Source organism: Onthophagus taurus, chromosome 1 (genome assembly GCF_036711975.1).
Source record: "Onthophagus taurus isolate NC chromosome 1, IU_Otau_3.0, whole genome shotgun sequence".
Taxonomy (NCBI): Eukaryota; Metazoa; Arthropoda; class Insecta; order Coleoptera; family Scarabaeidae; genus Onthophagus; species Onthophagus taurus.
This window is the reverse complement of record NC_091966.1, coordinates 18,267,693-18,288,939: the sequence shown is the minus strand read 5'-3', so window position 1 is coordinate 18,288,939 and position 21,247 is coordinate 18,267,693. Positions and strand designations below refer to the sequence as shown.

Sequence of the window (21,247 nt, the reverse complement as noted above, 5' to 3'; positions counted from 1 at the left end):
TATTCAAGATGGCGGCCACTTCCGGTCCCCCAGAAGCAGACCACAACTTCGTTATTTTAAATGGAATAATATACTATAGTTTTTATTGCACCTTTTAATTATATGCGAAAAAATAAGTTTGCTTTGATAAAAGTTATTGGTACCTAGCGTTTTTCGTTTTCGAGTTATTTTGATTTAAAATTTTTCTCGGCAATTTTCACCATGCTCTTCAAAACTCCATATCTCGGCAAACGTTCATTCAAAAAAGCTCTAAATTGGCACGATTACTCTTCAGATGATATCAAATAGATATCACATATAGTATGACATATAGTAGAAACCACGAAAGCTGGCAGTGAGTCATCGCTTAAAAATGGTATGAATCAAGATATGGACGTACGACTTAGATTATTTCACCACATAGTACATTTAAATGTAGGTTATGTTAGTGTATTTAATGATTTTCCTTTCAAAGAAAATATTTTCTGCTTTTGAAAACACTAACAGATTCACGACAACGGTCGCAAGACGTTTCGATTTGAATTGTACAGCAATCATATTAAACTAATGCTATCTCTTTCTAACACACATTACTCTCTAGCGGTTTGTGAATTTTAATTTACTACGTATGGCATTTGTAAGAGCGGAAAACGATAGTTTACTGCCACCTGTCGTGGTTTCTACTGTACAATATTATTTTGCGTGCAAATTTTGTCCGGGTTTTTCCGCTCGAGATAATTCGAGTGTGCACGTGAAGAGGTTAAACAAATTCAAAGTCAATATTAAAAGTCTTTAATAACGAACACTTTCTACATTTTTCTAATAACTATAGTGATCTATAGAGATGTGCTTATCTTTCATGTTTTCTTAATTTTTTTTCGTTCTCTTTTATGTATAACATCATATTTAGGTAGTGAGCAGTGCCTAAACATTAGGAACAATGTCGAATGGAGACATTATCTTGCCACTTTTAGGAATGACCACTTATCTTACTATTGTCTGTATTGAAACAGGAATTGCTATGCATTTTGACTAACATAGTTGAAATGAAACTTCAACATTTTCTAGGTTGCTGCACGTTTTTGTTCAACCAATCGTTGCAACATTATGTACATGCTATTCCATCGCACTTCTGTGCCTGTAGCAAAGAGTGGGAAGTTCGCACTGATTTTGACCATATCTCAGTGTTCTGGTCACTTGTTCACTCCTTCGAGTGTGACCGACTATTTTTCTGCACACTATTATCCTTCTTTCTATGCCTAGAAAGAATAAAAACCGTTGTAATAATATACCATGTGAGAAAATAAAATCATCATCAGTCTGGGTTTCCCCGGTTTTGTTTTAGTGGGTTCTTTACACTCCGTTGACCTTTTTTCGGATACATAACAATATAGATTGTTAAGAATTTGTTGTTAAAATTAAAAAATATATAAATCACAAGCACGGTTAATCCGAAGGCCTTTATTCCACAAATTCTAAACAAAAGAGTAGCCGTAAACTTTGTTGGTACGATCATTTATGCGCTATTTGTAGTGTGGGGTAGTGAAGACGCTATGAGATAAACCATGTCATAGAAAGTAATTCTTAAATCACGGATACAGCAATTAGGTAGGTCAAGCTATTCAGAACATTACCATACTTGCTCTTGAAGCAAATCGATTCCGTTAATTAATTAATTGCGAAAGATGTAAAAACAACTTGGAAGATTAGATGTCGTCCACTAATCTGCAGTCATTGGTAGTTCAACGACTTGTGTGTATAATCGTTATAGCGGCTATATTTTACCTAATTTATTCAAGAAAGAAGAACACTAAAGAACACAAAAAATATCATAACTGATATTCCAGATCTTGCATCGGTGCAATTCGCGTCACGGCAATTACTGGAAATAAATCTCTCTACATTTTGTCAATTAAGATTCGATTCCAATCGAAACTAGAACGATGGCCGAATATCAGTTCCATCTTGGTTTTGAATCAAAACTAAGTATCTCTCGGACACAAATCATAAGGTCAAATAGTGTCTTTATGTAAATGTTAACTGATGCGGTGTATACTATTTTATGGAAAGACTACTAATAACACTGAATTAATAATATTATAGATGATATAAACGAATTGAATTAGACGCCTTAAACAAGTGTTTGCCATAAATAAATAAGCTGTTCAGAAGATAGAATTAGTATTATTAAAAATGTTAAAAATAGAACAAGGACATTATTGTGAGTAAATTCTAAAGTCTTAAAATTTTATGTAACTAAAAAATTTATTTCAATTCGTGGTTATTCAAATATTCAACCTTTTAAGTTGTTTGTCAAGATTCGGAAATAAATGCCTGGTAAATAAAGAGGATGACGTTTTTATCAAAATAACCAATATCAAAACAAGCTTGCTTATTCACAGGTGTCTAAAAGTCCAGTGTTGGAGCCCACCTTAACTTAAAACAAAGAAAAGTGTTATTTAGGTTAAGCAAGTTTATAACAAATAAAACTAAAACTAGGAAGTTTCTAGTTATTAAAACACTGTTTAATTTTTCTGGTTAAAAAAAGCTTTTTGAAGATGTTAGTCAAGTAAATCTTTGAAGTAAACAAATTAGTAAAATAAATAGTTTTAAAAAAATCTAAAAATAAAAAAGAGAAGCAGGAAATAGAAAACTAATAAACAACTCATTAAAAAGAAAAAATATGTTTTTATAGTTGCTTTCTCGGATTTAATTGTTTTTGTTAAAATCATGTTTTGATGTTCACCATAAAATACGTAATCGAATCATAAAGTACATTTGATTTTCAACTTAAAGAGTACTAAAAAAGAACTGTTACGAACAATTTGTTTTTAAGGTCTTTTAAAGGACAAGTCCAACGTCAGAGTTTTAAAACAACATTCTTGAAAAAATTCCTAAAAAATCTAGTAAAAATTATTAAAATATTAAAACGTTTCGATATCTAACATATGAAATCGTACGAGAAGAAATCATTTTATTGTATGTAAATAATAAATATAAGAAACAACTTTCATAGATTTAATCTGAACTTTAAACTTTCCAATCGTCCATATCTTCAAAACCCTAACAAAAAATAATCTATTTGTTTGCTTATTAATTTGTAAAAGGATCTAAATCTTAAATAATAAAGAATTTGTCGCGACTTAAACGATTTAAGCCATAATCAGATAAGTAATAGTTATTCAAAACCGCACCAATGGCGATGAAAGAATTCAAATCACGCATGCGCTGGGTTTTCCAAACATTCTCTCAGCGCAATTTTCCAAACGTTCTCGTTTTACCAACAGTTTAAGTCGAGACTTCCAGTTTAAACGAACTTCGATACACGCTTTCGTTCGTTTCGAATTGGTAAACATTGATAACTCGCGACGATGTGACGCAAAACATCCTATTTTATTTTTGCGCCTTCGAACGCAATCATCAAAACATCAAACTCGAAGATTTAACAAAAATTACTAAAGAAAACCAAATAAATAATTCTAGAAGAATTCAAAAAACAACACATCAATTTTTCAGCAAAATCCTTAAAGTTTCTAGATAAAAAGAAAGCGAAGAAACAGAAAACTGTAAAAACGAATAAATTTTTTTGGTGAAATTATGGTATCTGACGTGGTTCATTTGGATACAACGATATCACAAAGAATTAAACATGGTGATGAAGAAAGGGAGGATGAAGATACGATAAGTGTGTCAACAGCTTCGACGGATAATTGTGATGGTGCTGTAGTTTTACATGATGCTGAAGATAAAGCACCGTGTTTTCAAAACATCGAAGTGACTAATTCCAGTGATGTGCATTTCGGAAATAAAACTTATTATCAAGGACCAGTTACGATTAAACAAATTTTATACACAAATCGCGATGGTGAAAATAAGTTGCCGGAAACGAACGATATATATCATGAACAACCGCAGTTGGCGATAAACGAAAAAGTGGAAGGTGGTTTAAATTACGCGAGTTATAACGATGGTTATACGACCGATGGTGTTCATCATATTAATGGACACGGCAAATTACCTAATGGAATAAATCACGACCATTTTGAAACGATTAGAGGTAATTTTTATATTAATATTGAGAGGGGGGTTTCGATGAAATGCAACAGTAATAACTTCTGTTGAAATGAGAAAGAAAAAACTGGAAGGTCACTGTTTTGACCTTTCATATTTGATAAACTCCGTAATTTATTTATTTTTTTAATGATTCTCGTGTCTCTATATAGAATTATTGAAAACCACGTACTGAATCGAAAAAACTTTTACAAAGCAGACGGCAAGGACATTTTCAATCGGTATTAGAATTTCAATTGCATACTAATTAAGATTCAATAGAAGAATATATCCAGGTGGTTAAGAGTGTTATTAAAACATATATATCATTTAATGAATAAACATAACGTTTCCTTTTAATAAACCTTGCGACTTTGAAACGCTGTAAAGGAAAAAACGAAACAATTTTTCAATTGACAGGTTGTTTATGCCATTAACATACTCTTATCTATACTTCAACACAATAATTCCACAATAAACCGTGTATGTGAAATGATTCATATTATAAAGTTCATGGTTTTAAGTCCAATTGCGAAATACAATGAAATACTAAAGAATATAGTTCGAAGTTGTCTATAAAAAATCATCAAATATATAGTGTGTCCCAGAAAATTACCTCAATATTGGAGACAGAAACGATAACATAAGAACCGGAATTATTAAGAAATATTTCAGCATAGAATAACTCTAAACAATATATCTTAATCACTCTTGGATATCATCTTACGCGCAAATTCAGAGCATTTCTTTTTAAAAATATCACCCAGTTTAATTATTCATGTAATAGTTGCACAGTTCGTTTCATCAAGTTCATTCAACTTTGTTCGAAAAGTGTTTATCGTAGATGATTGGCCGTTTTATTTCGTTAATGACAGTGGACTTAAATGCGACACAACGACTTCATAAATAAGTGATTATCATATAGCTCGATGATAAAGTGAATAGCACAACAAATAGATAATTATGATATAATCGGGAATAATAGGAGCTTATGGTACTTATAATAAGTACATAATTTTTTTGACCAAATAGATCATAATTGTAGACGAATAGAACAGCTTAGAACTTTGAAATTACACTTATTTAAATTACGAGTATAAGATATGTTATCGCCAAGAAAAGGTTCTTTTTTTCGTTAGTAATGGGGGCTATAATGCGCCATTGTAAGGAAACAGTAATAATAAATAAGTTAATATGACAAAATAATCAAAGAATACAGTGGCTTGATGTATGATACACGTTTTACATCAATATCTATCCTTATTCCGACTCTGAAACTTTACAATTATTCTTTGCGCTTTTCCTCTGTCTAGTCCCAGGCACATTCCAGAGTCGTTTTAAGCACTTCTACAATGGCGTATCGTGTTCCTGAAATTTTTTGCTCTAAGTTGGACCAAACGGAGTAACCCATTGGGTTGAGATTTCGCTAATTAGACGTCCAAGCGGCTTTGCCTCAAAAGCCGCGAAAAAGCTCTTCAAAGCAAAAGGTGATTGTCGAATTGTGATTGTGAATGTCTTGCTGAAAAATGAATCCTTCTTGATCAAAGAGTTCCGCCACTACTCCAGAACGTTTCATAAAACTCTGTTCATAGCTGTGAACGTTGATCAAACTATCACAGAAGCGGAGAAATGGCTACGACCGTTCATTTTTGCAGCAATGGTCTTCTGCTGACCTTTTTAAGTAGTTGATGTTGGTGCTAATGGTTGTTGGGCAACGAGCACCAGCAATCAGACGATTCATTCGGCGATAAAGCTTTTCAGCTTTATTGTATCGTTGAGGAAGTGGAGACCTTTAGCTTTCTTCTGACAATGTTGCAAGTGCTACCAATACTGACGCCAAGCTCCTTTGCCATTTTCCTGATCGATCTAGTCTCCTTGTACGTTTGATATCATCGTAGACAGTTTATTTCTAAAAACCAGTCGTCCGTACGATATCGGCCGTTTTCATTCCCCATGTGCAGCTCAACAACACTGATACGTGTATTTTGACGATTCATAAAGCACACGTAACTGAAATTACATGAAAAATTCAACGAAATCATCAGAATGAACAAAAAATCACAACGTTTAAAAAAAGTACAGGAACTTTTTGAACACCTCTGTATATCTCATTATGTATACTTATTGACACTTATACCCTCCTCTCCTATCTGCAAACATACTACCTACAATTTCCTATTCCTTTTTTTTTTCATGTCAACATCTCCTGGCCAACAATCCATATCAAATTTTCCTATGCCTACCCTAACTTCTAATGTTTAAAATTAAGCCGTCTATGTATCTTCTCACCCTATCTGATGACGCAATTGCCTTCTCCTCTCTCAATATACTCTTTTATATCCTGTCCAAAATGTAACTCCTATCTGCGTATGTTTTACGTCATTAATGAATTGTTCGCAATGATTTAGGAAAATTTCGAGTTATAGAGCCGTCTCTATTATCCACTAACCCATTACATTGCCGTTGGCAAAAACAAAAAAAAAGTTAATAATACTCCATGCAATTTTATTAAGTAGCATTAAAGAATAAACATGTCTACTTTTTTTTTTTTCGTTTTAATTACAAATTGATGTTTTATGGTATTTTAAGTGGCACAACAACCATTTTTTGCGTCCATACTTATTGCCCATGTTTGATTAATGAATGTTAATGTTACCTATGTTTGTAAGAAAAGCTGAGTATAGGGTATTAGTTACCACACCAGTTTTATTGGAGTGTTACTTCTAATCCATTAAAATGCACATTTACGTATTCACCTATGACAAGGACGGATGTAATAAAATGAGACGTATAATTAGGTTGTTCAAGGTGATATTCCATTAATAGAGTGATATTATACCCTCTTGTAGACAACCTCTATTGACTCTCCCTCTAAGGGTAGCAACACCAGATCTAAATTTAATAATCCTATATTTTAGAGTGCAACCTCACAGAGTTTTTATGCTCAAACAACTCTTGCTCAACTCAAAGTACTCCAGAAATTATATTATGGGAAACACGGTATTTATTCATGATTACTCCCAAGATGGGCTGTTATGATAAAACCACACAGACAAAACGTTACTATTAGTCCCCCAAGAAGATATTCTTAATGTAACGATTGCATACTCTTTCAAAAATGTTTAATAAAAAATAGGAAAAGATGTAATAAACTAAAACTAGAACTAACACTATACCTAGAATGTCTTTCGAAAAAGTAGATTTCGATACCGTCTTTTGAAAGAGTGTTAAACATTTCGGATGCCAAGTTGCAACTTTCTGCAGAAACAAGTTCGAAGTACTTCGGATTTCGGTTCAATATTTCGAAAACGGTTAAGTTTAGGTTTATGATGTGCTATATGAATTTTGTTTAGAATTTCAAGATGAACTGAAATATGGAATAATATACAGCGTGTTCCTTTAAACAAAACACAACTTTGTTACGTTATTACTTTTTGGCTGACCCTGTATACTTTATTTGTCTTTATTGTAATAGCTTTTAAAAAACACTAAAACTTTTTCCATACACATCGTTTCCATACGTATAAGCGACCCTATATAATTCTTCATGGTAATGGAATTTGGTTTTTTTATCGTAGATACTATATTAGTGTCTATACTTTCCGTGGTTTATTGAGGAGACTCTAAGTTTAGATTACTCATAATATTCTAAACACTTTTCCAATTAAAATGCCCGATAACTAATCTAGGAACTTTGGAATTTGGAGTTACTTTTTGATTGAATGATATTAGGATTGGTGGTGGGTATCTATTTAGTCTATTACTGATGAATGGGGAAATTATATATTTTTAGTTACAGCTAGGTCCAAGTTGGGCATGGTTATGTTCTTCGCAACCTTTAATGCATTTAGGCTTGAGTGAGCAATAAACTTTTGTGTTCATAGTATTGACATTTCAAACATGATGTATAACATAATGTTCTGTGATTTCTTTCTTCACTCAACTGTGACGATTGAATTACATACTTTTCCGTGTTTTTCTGTAGGTAAAATTAAGACGGCACATAGTAGCTTCTGATTTTTGAGTGTTTAGTTGATTTTCAATGAATTATATTTAAGGGCAAAAGTGAAACTGGAAGTAGTTAATTTTTTAAAGAAATTTATAACTTCATTGTGATTCCTGGCATTGTGTACAAATGATGGCGTCTAAAATGAGGGAGGTGACTAATATTAGTCCGTGATATAGAGATCCTCGTGCCGAGGTAAACTGATGTCATCGTAGTCAGCCTCGTAGCATATTTTGCACATCTTGATTCCTGCTTACCACACAAACATGAACATCCGGTTAACATTATCTGTATTCGAGCTACATTTTTGTTAGGTCTACATCATCTTTTAATATTTGGTTATCCAATAATAATCCTAATAGATAATATAAAAGCTATTTATAAATTTTTCTCGTAAACATAATTTAATGATGTGTTTGAAGGCGATAATTTATAAATCATAAAATTCACACTTTTTTTCACACACAAATTTCAGCCTTATTATGCAAAGCAAATAAGTTTGTACTCAGTGAGCACCCATGTATCAATCCCTTTGTCGTTTAAATTACCTTAATCAATTCCTGTACATTTCTCTGACCTTCTGTTTTTGTTCGTTCTCCTAATTATATTTATGTACTCCCATACTTAATTTCCTAGTTTTAACACTCCTACCATTCTATTATTTGCCATTTGATCTTTGCTATTATTATCCTTCTTTATCATTGCCATAAAATATTATGAACTCTTAACCAATATTAGTGGTCATTAGTGCACTCACAAAGTTTTCTCGTATGAATATGTTCAAAATCAGTCCTACAACCATTGCAGCGATTCTTTTTAATAGTTATCAAGATGTTAAACTTCAATGTTAGAGAATTTACAACCGCAATTATGCTATGAAATAGTGTGAGGCACGTGTGCTGTCTACAATGAGGTCCTTGTATCGCGCGCATCTCCCTCTACTCCATATTAATATGTATATGCACGTGATACATTCTGAATAGATTTACTTCTTGCAACTAAGTAGTTAAGCATTAAACCATTTTTAACAGATTACCATTTGTTTCAACATCTTTAACATCTTATTTCATATTTTTCTTACAATTTTACAAGGGTTATTCAATTTTATGAAGTCTGAAGGAAAAGATTCAGAACTGTATTTGGTTAATATTGTAATAGTTGCCACTATTACTATATTTACAATATGACCAAAAACAACTTGACTTATGCACGATTTATTAAAATGTATTATTTTTGTACATCATTTTTTTTATACTACTTAATACACTATTTTTGTCTGGAAAATTACTGTGTATTGTTTGTTATGAGTGTTACAAGGGAACTTTTAGGAGATGGAATAATTATATTTTTTAAAACTACAAAAAACAAGAAAAACTTAAAAATTTTATAATAAATTCAAAATGTAAAAAGCGTACTATATTATTTTATACTAAAAAAATACTTTATTTTTTGCATTTGTAGTTTTGTCGCATTATATCTATGATATAACCTTTATGATTTTTAAATCTACGGTTGCAAAAACTAATTTAAAAAGTAATCATTTCATAATTAACATGACCATAAAAGCTTGTTATCACCCACAAAAACCATAAAGAAAAAAATTCCTTTATTACCTGAGATATACCAAGAATTAAAACAGAGTTGTTCCTCTTGAACGGTTTCAAATACTCACCAGCCTTGAGAAAATTATTTTTTTAAAAAATCACTAGAAACTCACATGACGCAGGAGGCGACTAATAGCGCAACTTATTAAAATTCATGTTATTTTCAACCGGTTTTCTTTACTTATTTACATTTCTTATTCACGTACATGTACAATCAAATCAAATAAACTAAATAATACCGGATTAAATGGTAACTTTATCAATAAAATTTTGTGGTATTCTATACTTATTCAAACAAATAGGCGATAAGGTTATTTCAGTTTGCTTATTCACCCAATAAAGTAATGTTTGACATAAATTTAGAAACTTAAAGGTTTAAATCTGCATTAATTCAAAAGATAACGTTGAAATTTCTTCTCAATTCAAAAATGATTCTGAAGAAATTTTTTCTTAGATACTTATACCAGAAAAAGGCAAAGAAAGAAAAAGGTACCTACTCAGATTTCTTCTAATTGCGTTTTAGCATCTTTAAAAATTGATGTTAGAAATACTACAAAGAAACGTAAATACAATTCTGATTTTCTTTAACGTATTTTAAATCCTTGTTGACATTTTAATAAGTATTGTAGTTCTAAAACAAAGCATAGAAAAGTTTAAGGGCTTTTGGATGAACAGCAAATTTAAAAAAAAATTACAGAAAATGACAAAAGGAATAATGTTGTTTTGATTTCTTGTTGGTTTCTTTCTGATTTCTCTCCAGTTTTTTATTGATTTCTTTAAATGTTTATGCTAGATAGAAAGTGGAACAAAAATGAAAAGAAGGCGGAAATAATGTAATAGGAAGCCAAACACCATTCCGTGTTCTTCTGTCGTCTTATTGGATCCTCTCGCTCGTCTTTGAGATTTATTGGTTTCTTTAAGATATTAATCCAAATATTCTAAAAATTTAAGTAGGTGGCTTAAGTCCAGGAATGAGGTTTTGAACATTTCTTTTAATTATTATTTTGGGTTTCATCTTTTAGGCTTAATAAAAAATGACAACCATAAAGCTTACTAAAGGCAAAAAATATTGAAAAGGAGGCCAAATATCGTTCTGCCTTTCCTTTGACTTATCTTACCTGATTGTTAAAATATCAACATTGAGGGAAACTAACATCATTGTTGATATTTAAATAAGTATTTGACCTCCAAATCAAGGCATAAAATTTTTTTCGTGAACTTACAAAATAACTCGCAAAAATACGACAAAATAAATTATAGCTTTTTGCTATCTTATTTGTTACTTTGAGATTCCATTTCTTCGTTAATTTCTTTAAATATTCTAGATAGAACGCATAAGGAGGGCTTCTTTTACCATCTTTTTAAATTTTAGTGTTTATTCAGATACATAGATGATATTCAGGTGCCTTTAACCCAGGAATTTATGTATTATCTTTTTTTTTGATTACCATTTTGGTATTCTTCTTTCACCATTTTTTCTTTAAGTTTAATAAAGAAATAGCAGCCATGAATCTTGAATGAAGACAGCCGAAAGGCTGTCTATAATAGCTGTCTATAATGTCGAATAGCTTACACTATATATAATCTAATTCCGTTCGGAGTACGAGGTTTTTACTATTTCAATACATATGAACAAATCTTTTCCATTCGCCTTTGTCCCTCGCCAGTTTTCCGGCTTTTGTTCAAAATTTTTAATTTTTAAGAATCTGCCCTATCACATCTTTCCGAGCCTCCTTTGGTCGTCCTCTTTCTCTCCTCATCGGTATCCTAGCCTCCCAAACTGGTTGTACCTACTTGTACCTACTCTTCTTAAAAATTTCATATCCTTTGCATGGATCTTGCTTTTGTCTCTCTTTGTAAGTCTCCATGACTCGCTTCAATTAGTCAATATTAGCCTGTATACTTCTTAAATTTCTGTAACCCAACCTTAGACCATTGCTTGTTATTTTGTAAGGTTTTCTGGTTATGAAGTTTTCCGATTGTGCATTTCGTTTTATCACACGGTTCACGCTGTTTCTATGCTCTGGATAACTTTTATCATTTCTACACTCTAGGCACCTTATCAAATGCCTTCTCTAGGTCCAGAATGGATAAACATGCAGTCTGCTTCTTTTATCTGGTTTTCGTAATTATTTTACGAACAACGATAATAAGCTACTAAGGTAAAAGGAACTCAAAATTATTTTCTGATTTTTTCGATTTTGTTTTTGATCTTTTTATATTACTGAGCTACTTGTTCCAGAAAGAATGCACACTTTTTCTGCCTATTTATTAGGTTCATTATGTTTTTTAGAAAACGTAAGAAATAACATTCTTAGCTTTCATTAATTAACTTATTTTGTCATTTCATGATATATATACACAATAATTGTCCCAAAAAAAACTTACAGAAAAAAAGGCAGAAGAAATTAAAAGCTATTTTTGTTTATTTCTTGATTTCTTTGTCATTTCGTTAAAATTCTATGCCAGATAGAAGACGGTAAAAAGCCAGGAAAACGTTTACCAGTCGAAAACTTAACCTCTGTATTCTCAACATATTTATACCAAATAGAAGGCAGAAAAAAATATCCTTTCTTATTGAATTTAACTTTTATATTTAACTTCTTCAAAATTTTAAAATAAAAGTGTAAATTATGATAGATTCCAATATAGCTAGTTTCAGAAACTACTGACATTTCAACTGCTCCATGAGGCTTCCTTGGCATGTGGCCAATCAAACACCATTTCCACTCCTTAATTTGGTCACTAATGGGTCTTTGGATTGTTCTCTCTAATTAATGAACACTTGTAACTTGTTCGACATCCCATTGGTGACCTTCCATGTTTCACTCCCATACAGGAGAACTGACATTATGTTGTTGTTAAACAAGCAAAGTTTTGTTCTTTTTCAAATGTTCTTATTTTGCTAGATAGGGTATAATTGCACGAAGCCGTCATTTGATCTTTGTATTCGTTTCTTCACATCTTCCTTTACCCCTCCATCTTTCCTAACAATGCTACCAAGGTTCACGAATGTTTCAACTCGTTCCATTCACTGTTAATTTAGCTCCAACTACAGAATTGATCCTCATCTCCTTCGATTTTGCAGTTTTCTCAGCTTTACCATGTCACAAAATCTCTGTGTAAGTAGATAAATGTCATCTACAAACTCAACGTCATCAAGTCTTTTTCCTTTCTTCTGTATTCTCATCACTCTATACAATATCAGGAGGAACAGCATGGGTGACAAAATACACCCTTCTCTCACCTCAAAATTTGCCTGGATAGGATCGGTAATTTTTCCATTATGCATCACCTGACATTCATGCCACTCATATATGTCCCAACTAATACTGATGATCTTCAGAAGGACAACATATTCTTCTAGAGTGTTTCTTCTATTTAACAAGTCAAAGGCCTTCTCAAAGTCGATGAAAGTCAAGTAGAGTATACTTGACTTTCATAATCTGATTCAGGATTATCCTCGAGAGTACTTTACTTGGCACTGACAGAAAAGTGATGCCTCGACAATTGTTACAATTCGTGGTGTCCCCTTTCTTTGGTAGTTTTACTATTAATGTAATCCATGTTTCCAGTTTCTAGACAATCTTTATCCCGATCATGTATGTTCAAGTAACGGGTGCAATAATCCAATAGTAGCCTCAATGTCTTGCTTTAGTACTACAAGTGAAATTTGATCTACACCTCGTACCTTTCTATTACTGATCTGCTTGAGGGCTGTTTTAATTTCATTACGAGTTTGTGCCTTTATGTGCTCCAACCTCAGAGAAATCTTTTTCCATCTCTTGAGCTGGTCTTCTGGTGTTGTCAACAGTTGTCCACCTTTACCTCTTATAGGTCCACTCTTATTAAATCCTTCCCTAGACAGCATTTTCATAAAGCTATATAGTTTCTTGACATCAGCTCTTGCTGTCGCAAGCTCTGCTCTATGTGCTTGTTCGTCTATCCACTTCTTACGCTTTTCTTTACTAGATGGGCTGTTGTATTCTCTGCGTGTGCTTGGGCTATTTGCTTCCTTATTTTGTTAATATTTATTCCTGATTTGATTTCCTTTCGACGACTAGTTAGATCCAACGTATTCTCAGATATCTAGCCGTTCTTGACGTTATTTCTGAAACCAAGGGCTCACTTACGACACAGCATTTGTTCTTGATATGGACATTGATCATGTACCCACAACGTCCTTGTCTTCCTGTTCTTGTTCTGGTAGTGATTTTTAGTTCTATACAGAATTCTTGTTTTGCCTGATATCTAACATTTCTATAAAGATTTAAGCTCTAAAAGAAGCCCAAAAGGTACCCAAAACGCTTCCAGATAAATAAAAATTAAATTCCAGAAAACGATTAGGAGATAAAGTGAATGTTTTTGCACAATAAAGACAACTTACAGCCTGTAAAGTAGAATAGAATAAATCGATGATTGGAACGAAAACAACAACCAGTTTGCATAACTACTTAGTCGTCTATTATGAAACGCGACTTTTAAACGAATAACAAGTGTACACTTTCTAATTGAAAACTCTCCGGTATAATCTTTAAAATATTTAAAAGTTATTCAAATGATAAATATTAAGGTAAATAAATGATAAATTCTTAGAATACTTTAGCGTATGTTAATTTTTAATTTACATTGCCTAAGATGAATAATTAATCTTAATAGGTCAATTATCCTCAATTTATAAACAAAGTATTTTTTTATTCACTTGTAATTAGGAACTTAATGCGTTTTGATATACTTATGCAATAAATTTGAGTCATAACCGATAATCCAAAAATAAATAAATAGAAATACCTTAAATAAATAAAATCTACTTTTAAAACTAACGGTAGTTTCACAATTTATCGACAAATACTCCAATAATAACTCCAACATAAAAATAACTGAACGAATACTCAGAAAACTCTTGTTATTAATGTAATATTCTCGGTATTCAAATGAGTTTATGAATCGGCACAAAACTGTAAATTTACATTCAAAAAGATCAAAAAAACATTCTTGATAAGTAATTAATTTATATTGAAATTAAAACATTTTATTTTATCTTAATTAGTCATCTTTTCTTAGAAACACTTTTTTGATAAATATATTCGACCACATTTTTAATCATTTTAAAAAAGTTTTAATTTTAAATTTAATTTTTTTAGGTTCTGGTGAAAAAAAGTTATCAAACAACCAATGGTTATTAGTAGGAGGAGCAATTTTCGCTGTGATCTTACTAATAATAACCGCAGTTGCTTTGGCATTGTCGTTGAAGGGGTCAAGTTCTTCAGTAAGCCAAATATTAGTCGACGACGATGGTGAGTTATCCACGTTTTTGTCAGCTTTGTTATCTAAAAAATTTTAAATGCCGTTGACATTGTAATGACTCAGAAACAAGCTTTAGTCACAGACGAATAATTAATCATACCTGTTTCTATTTATTTTTTTTTTGTAAAATTAATTGTAACAATGAAAGGAACAAATTATGATTTAATTATTTTGAGTGGTTAATGAGTGGTTTGAATAAAATGAATTATTAATAATCCTTTTGAGAATCAGAATTTCTATTACTCTAAATTAATTTCTACTAAAAAAGTAGCTGTTTATTTGATGGAAATCAACGAAGCATGAAGTGTGAAACGCTGCTTCAAACCAGTTATTTTTAGAAATCTTTTTATTCTATTTTACAATCGACCTTAACTCGATTACGGATTCACAGGTGTATTCTTTCGCGTTATTTTATCATCGCCATAATAAAAATCATAAAAGAGTTTGAGTTAAGTAGATTTCTTTTCATTCTTTTTATGGTTACCATAAAATCCACAACCACATCCGTTTTATTAATCTGATGAAAACGAAAGTAGTCAACAAGATCAACTGGTTATTTTGTATAATATGTTAGTTTGCTTTCACCTTGAATAACAGTTTATCATAGATTATTTTTCTATGTTTATCGCATCGGTCACACTCGTGTGGGTAACATATGTCACTTCTTGGTAAAAAATATACATATAATAGATACAGATACTTTAGATTTATTGAGATTTAAAAAAAGTTAACACATCATTGGCGACGATTTTAAAGAAAAAACGATTACATTATCATCAGCTTACGTAAGCATCTACATGATGATAATGATCCACGAAGAAAATGTCAAGGTTTTAATAATTAAATAAATTCACTTAAATTTTTCGACGAAATTTTATAAATTTAAACGTAATAAGTATGTGGTATTGGTTTGTATCATCTTTACGTATACCCACAGTAAATATTGACTTTTAGACGACGTAGTTTGAAAGGCTAAGGCGTTGTCGTGACGTAAAATGTTTTGTTCACGTTGGAATCATAATGCAGAGAGCAAATTCTGAGAAACGTTTTATTTCAGATAAGTATTCGCAAAGAATTTTCTAATGAATAAAAATGAAGTTAAACTTAAAATAGAATATGATAATTTCAAATGAAAAATGTATAGTAGTTTGGTTGAAAATTTAAATGTGTGTAATATTTAATCATTGATGTGGGTTCTTTGACATGCTGATGTTTTTAGGACTGAGTAACCATGATAAAGAATGGAAAATAAAATTTAAAAAAAAATGATGTAATATAATTTAGGGAATTAACATACTTTGATAAATGAAACAAGCCTTCATCACAAAAAAAAATTTTGTGCAATATGTCATTGTTATTTATATTCCATGTCATTAACCTAATGACAAAATGGTGTACAATTTTTCATAATCAGGTAATCACTTCAAGTTATTGATGTAGATGCATTTTTAAGTGATTAGCAGCACTTTTGTGACAGTGCCGAACACTAAGTGCTGTTAAATAATAATTTCGATGAAATAATTTTTAATTGAATGTTGTTTTTATCTACTCCACCAATTTATTTTATTTTATTTTAAATTATACTTTGTTAAATTTTTTTTACCAACCTCAAGGATTTTGCTTACAAGTACAATTTCCTTCTTTAAATCGAGATACCACCGCTTGCTTACGATGTTTAAAATTGACAAAATCAACATTGAGCTCGAAGAAATGGTGGTTGAATTGGTCGTTGCAACTTTGCAAAGAATAAACACAATTATCGCCAACATCATGTGTACCACTTCGACTGTGCCATTAAAATAAAAGTATCACGTGTCAGTGTAAACATCATAATGTTAAAAACAACTTTAAAACATTTCAGGTTAAACGTCTTTAGTTGTTAGTTTGCTTAATGATTTACCACTAAATAACTGCTATTTTACAACGTTAATTTTATACTTTTTCAAAAAATATAAATATATATGTTGCACACAGCAACAACATACAGTTCCTCTGCTTCTTCTTTTAACGTACAGCTTGTCGACCCTCTTCTAACTCTTCATCTTCAGAAGTTTCCTCCACCCTATTCTTCCATCTTGGATGTGGTCTGTCCCTACTTCTCCTACCTATCATGTTCGCCTTGAAGATTACACTCGCTGTCTTTTTTTGGGCATTCTTATAATATGTCAATCCCATCTGAGTCTTTGTGATTTGATATGTATTTGATTTGTATGGCGTCTTCGCCTCCTATTAAGAGGATGCTCTGTCACTGGTTGGAATATTTTACGGAGAATTTTTCTCTCAACGACACGAGACCGTTGTCCCTTTCTATCAAATTCCAGGACACTGCTCCATAAGTCAAAACTGATCTAACTAGTGTCTTAGACATTTTCAGTTTGGCTCCCCTAGATCAAGGTTTATATATAAGAGGTTGTCTAGGTTCGTACGCAACCATACTGCGCATTACGTCACATGTGGAAAATAATACCGCCAAGCAATTCAAATTAAACAAAGGCATGGAGCACCACATGGCCATGAGGTTGCGTGCGCAATCCGTGATCGCTTACGTCACGAAACACTCCTGCTCTTGCCCCTCGCCCACAAACTAAAATCAAAGTATTGCAGCATAGGAACTTAGACAACCTCTAATATATAAACCTTGCCCCTAGATACCGTCCTCTTTGGCTGCTCTTTCAATGTCAGTAAATATCTCTACAAGCCTCCTGTAACTTCTGGCTATTACATTAACTGCGTATGCGCATACATATTTGAAATGATTTTGTTCTTATTTTGCCTTTGTGTTCAAGGCCGCCAATAGCAAAGTGCAAGGTAAGATTAAACAACAGCACCGACGAATCAACTCCCTATCACACAGCAGTCCGAATCCTGAATTCATTGTATATTTTCTCCAGCACCACGGCCCTGAAGCCCTCCGTTATCACAATTGCCAACTTTGTTAGTGTTTCGGAGATTCCCATTTTCCTTAGATTAAAGTCAAGTCTGGTTCTTTGTATACTGTCAAAGGCCCTCTTAAAGTTACAAAGTTAGCTCCCCTCAGCCCGGCAGCAGTAATAATAAAGGCCCTTTGTAAAGATAATGAATATACAGTATAGGTCAGTATTATACTCATAGTTTTTTTCCATTACTTCACTAAAGAGGAAAATTTGATTTATCTTTCTTCATCTTTCTTCTATCATTCTGTAGAAGTCTTTCACTCTTCGTTGTTTATGGTGATCATCCCTCTTTTCATCCATCTTATGTGCTTGTTGGTTCTTTTTTCTTTTTCCTTATACCCTTCCCTGTTTGCCTGTTTCCCTAGTGCCTCTTTGCATCTCCAAATCTTTCACATTCCCCGTCATACTACTCGTTTCTCGTTACCTGCTATGTTTCCAAAAACTTCCAGGCCATTTCTAGTAGAACCCTCTCAGTGTTACTCCATTCTTCATTCATATCTTTACTCATGTCCATTTCTCTTAGATTTTTGCTGATATCTTGCTGATACGCATGTAAGGTATTTTCATCTTTCAGTGCGTGTTTTATTCTCTTCTTGCCTTTACGCGCTATCATGGTTGTTGATATTATTTGCCGCTACATTGTTTTTACTAAGAAATGTCTCTATTACAGTTTGCCCCTCTGCATGTTCGCACATTTATTGTCTCTTTGTTATGAGAATATGATCAACTTGATTCGTGATCTTGTTTGTTACTGGCATCTGCCACGTAGCCTTGTAGATGTCCTTTCTTTGGAAGTCTGCACTCTTTATCTTCATTGGCATGGCTTTAGCCATTTGACAGTCTGATTCCGTTCTACCTTGTTTTAAGCTTGGTTCCCTTTAACCGAATGAGATTTATTCTCTCATTTACCTGGTCTTCCACTATAGAAAAATTTGTCTTATCTACTCGTCCGTGACCTTTCCACCAAATTTCCTGGAATGCCACAACACCCATCCTTTACTTTACCGGTTCATCTCCAATCTCCATCATCTTTACAGTCTGTAGCATCGTCCTTACATTATATGTACCTGTCTTTAAATTATTGGCCTATTTTCGCTTTATGGTAACAGGAATATTCTTTCTTGTGAATTGAAGCGACTTTTGTGTCATTCACTAGTTCTTTCCCATTTTAATTATTGTAGTGCTGTGTTTAGTCCGTGTTTATCGTATGACAGTGCTCGTAGGGTGCAGGTAGTTCATAACTCTTGTTTACGTTTTATTTATGGTATCGGGCGTAGATAACATATTTCGGATAAGCTATTGCTCTGTAGGTGGCTGAATATGAGACAGAGATTTACTACTTACTATCTGTGTCTGGTCTATTCAGTGTTATTTCATGGGAAGCCTCCTTATTTGGTTAATAAAATAAAGTTCAGGACTGATGTTTACCACCTTAATTTGAGGCATGGATCTTGTGTTACCATCCCTAGGCACAAATCAACCAAATTTAAACAATCGTTTTCGTATCAAGTGGCTAGGGTGTGAAACGTGATCCCTGATTTTGTGAGGTGTGCTGGCTCTATCGCGAAATTTAGATCTTTAGTGTTGCGAGACAGGTTGTATTATCGACTCTAGGTTTTTCGTGCTTGGTTAGTTTTGTTTTAAATATTATGAAATTTAGTACTATGTAAATAAGTTTCATTATTGCTCAGTTTTTTTTTCTTTATTTTATAGTATGCATTTTTATTTTGTTTGTTTGTTCTTTTTTTTGTTTGACGGTGGAAGTTAAACCCGAAAGTTTCTAGTTCTAGGTGTAGTGTTAGTTCTAGTGATAGTGCTAGTGTTAGTTCTAGTTTTAGTTTAATTATGAATTGTATTTGTTTTTTTTTTTGTTTTGTTGTATCATGGGTTGGCACAATAAATAATTATTATTATTATTATTATTCTATAGGGTGAGGTTGTTGTTCTGCAGGGTCTCCCTCTCCCGTTAGCCTTATCCTTGCTTATCATCCATACGAGTTGCTTACCGCATCTCAGATGAAGCTGGTTAAGTTACCAGGATTAACCATACTTAGCGGTGAGACTTGGAATTTGGTAGGAAAGGCTATGCGACAATCTCTTCCTGTACAATAATCGTGTAGTTCGTATGCATTAACCCCTTAAAACCCAACATGAGTACAACAAATTAAAATAGATAACAAATTTTACAAGTGTCGTTTCAAGTCAATCACAAAAGAACAATTGTCTGGTTAATAGTAAGATCGATACTATAACATAAACTTATTCTGGAAATGAAGCAAAATTGTGGAAAAGAATATTTTTCAAGAAAAAAATCCTTATCTTTTTCATAGGGTTATGGTAGACCCATAAAATGATGTCTTGTCCTAACAATATTCTAATTAATAATTACGTGGAAGTTTCTTGATTCCATGGTGGTGATTTACCCAATATATAAATTTCCTTTATATAAATTTGAGAAATTTCCCAAAAAGATTTTCTCGATTATGGTTTTGATTATTTTTTATTTTGGCAAGAGAATGGCCGGCCTAATGAGTAGAAAATGTTACAAAAGAAAATTTCTAGAATTTTATGCTAAATGAATAAAATCAATTTTCACTACAGCAAACGTGTTCTTAGTTGTAGAGAATAAATAATTTCTTAGCTAAATTATTTGGTGAGGTAACATTTTTTTTTACCATTTTTTACATTCAAATTGTAACCATTAATAAATATTTTTGAAGATGATAATAAAAACCGATTATATAAACAAAATATCCTAAATATAAAAATAAATATAGATCTAAAAATAATTTATGTCTCAATATATTTACATTATATCGAAATAATAACATTAATTTATGAATTTCGTAGTATTTTGATAGATCCAAAACTCGATAATCCATCAGCATATATACAGACTAAATAATAATATCTCTGATAAGAGATTGTTTTTGCTTCACCTAATTAGATTGAAAATAATCTCAATATGTTATCCTCTGTTTCACAACGACATCAACAATCGCACATATTAATATGCGATTTTAATAAATTTTAGTCAAACCATACAATTCGTTTTGACTTAACAAAATTTTATGTTTCTTTCATTGTTAATAACATTGTTTACACCTTACAACCTTCATGTGACGATTATAATAACGCGAAAAGTTTCCATTAAAGTCTTTTCTGTGGTTTTATATTTATTACCTAATATTACCTTGACAAACGCCACCAATAAATAAACATTTTTTGAATAAATAAAACCAAATTTTTAATAAAAATTAAAAATGAGTATATACCATTTTATATTGTATGTATAATAAATGTGTATAAAGTCCGAGTGAGTTTGAGTTGAAATAAAAGTAAAAAAAGAAAACCGGCTCAAGGTATAC

The 21,247-nt window shown here is 32.0% G+C and overlaps 1 protein-coding gene across 7 annotated transcripts in view; it reads left to right on the top strand.

Moving 5' to 3' along the window:
* LOC111424712 (peptidoglycan recognition protein 3-like) overlaps window positions 1-21,247 on the top strand; it is a 76,134-nt gene that overhangs the window by 33,424 nt on the left and 21,463 nt on the right. For 4 of the 7 annotated variants that reach the window (XM_071197918.1, XM_071197916.1, XM_071197921.1 and 1 more), the window contains one exon: window positions 14,784-14,936. In XM_071197918.1, the coding sequence (XP_071054019.1) occupies window positions 14,784-14,936 (153 nt within the window). Of the gene's footprint in view, window positions 1-3,257; window positions 4,037-14,783; window positions 14,937-21,247 lie in introns of those variants that run through there. The other 3 variants (XM_023058350.2, XM_023058381.2, XM_023058372.2) reach the window with 3 other exon arrangements.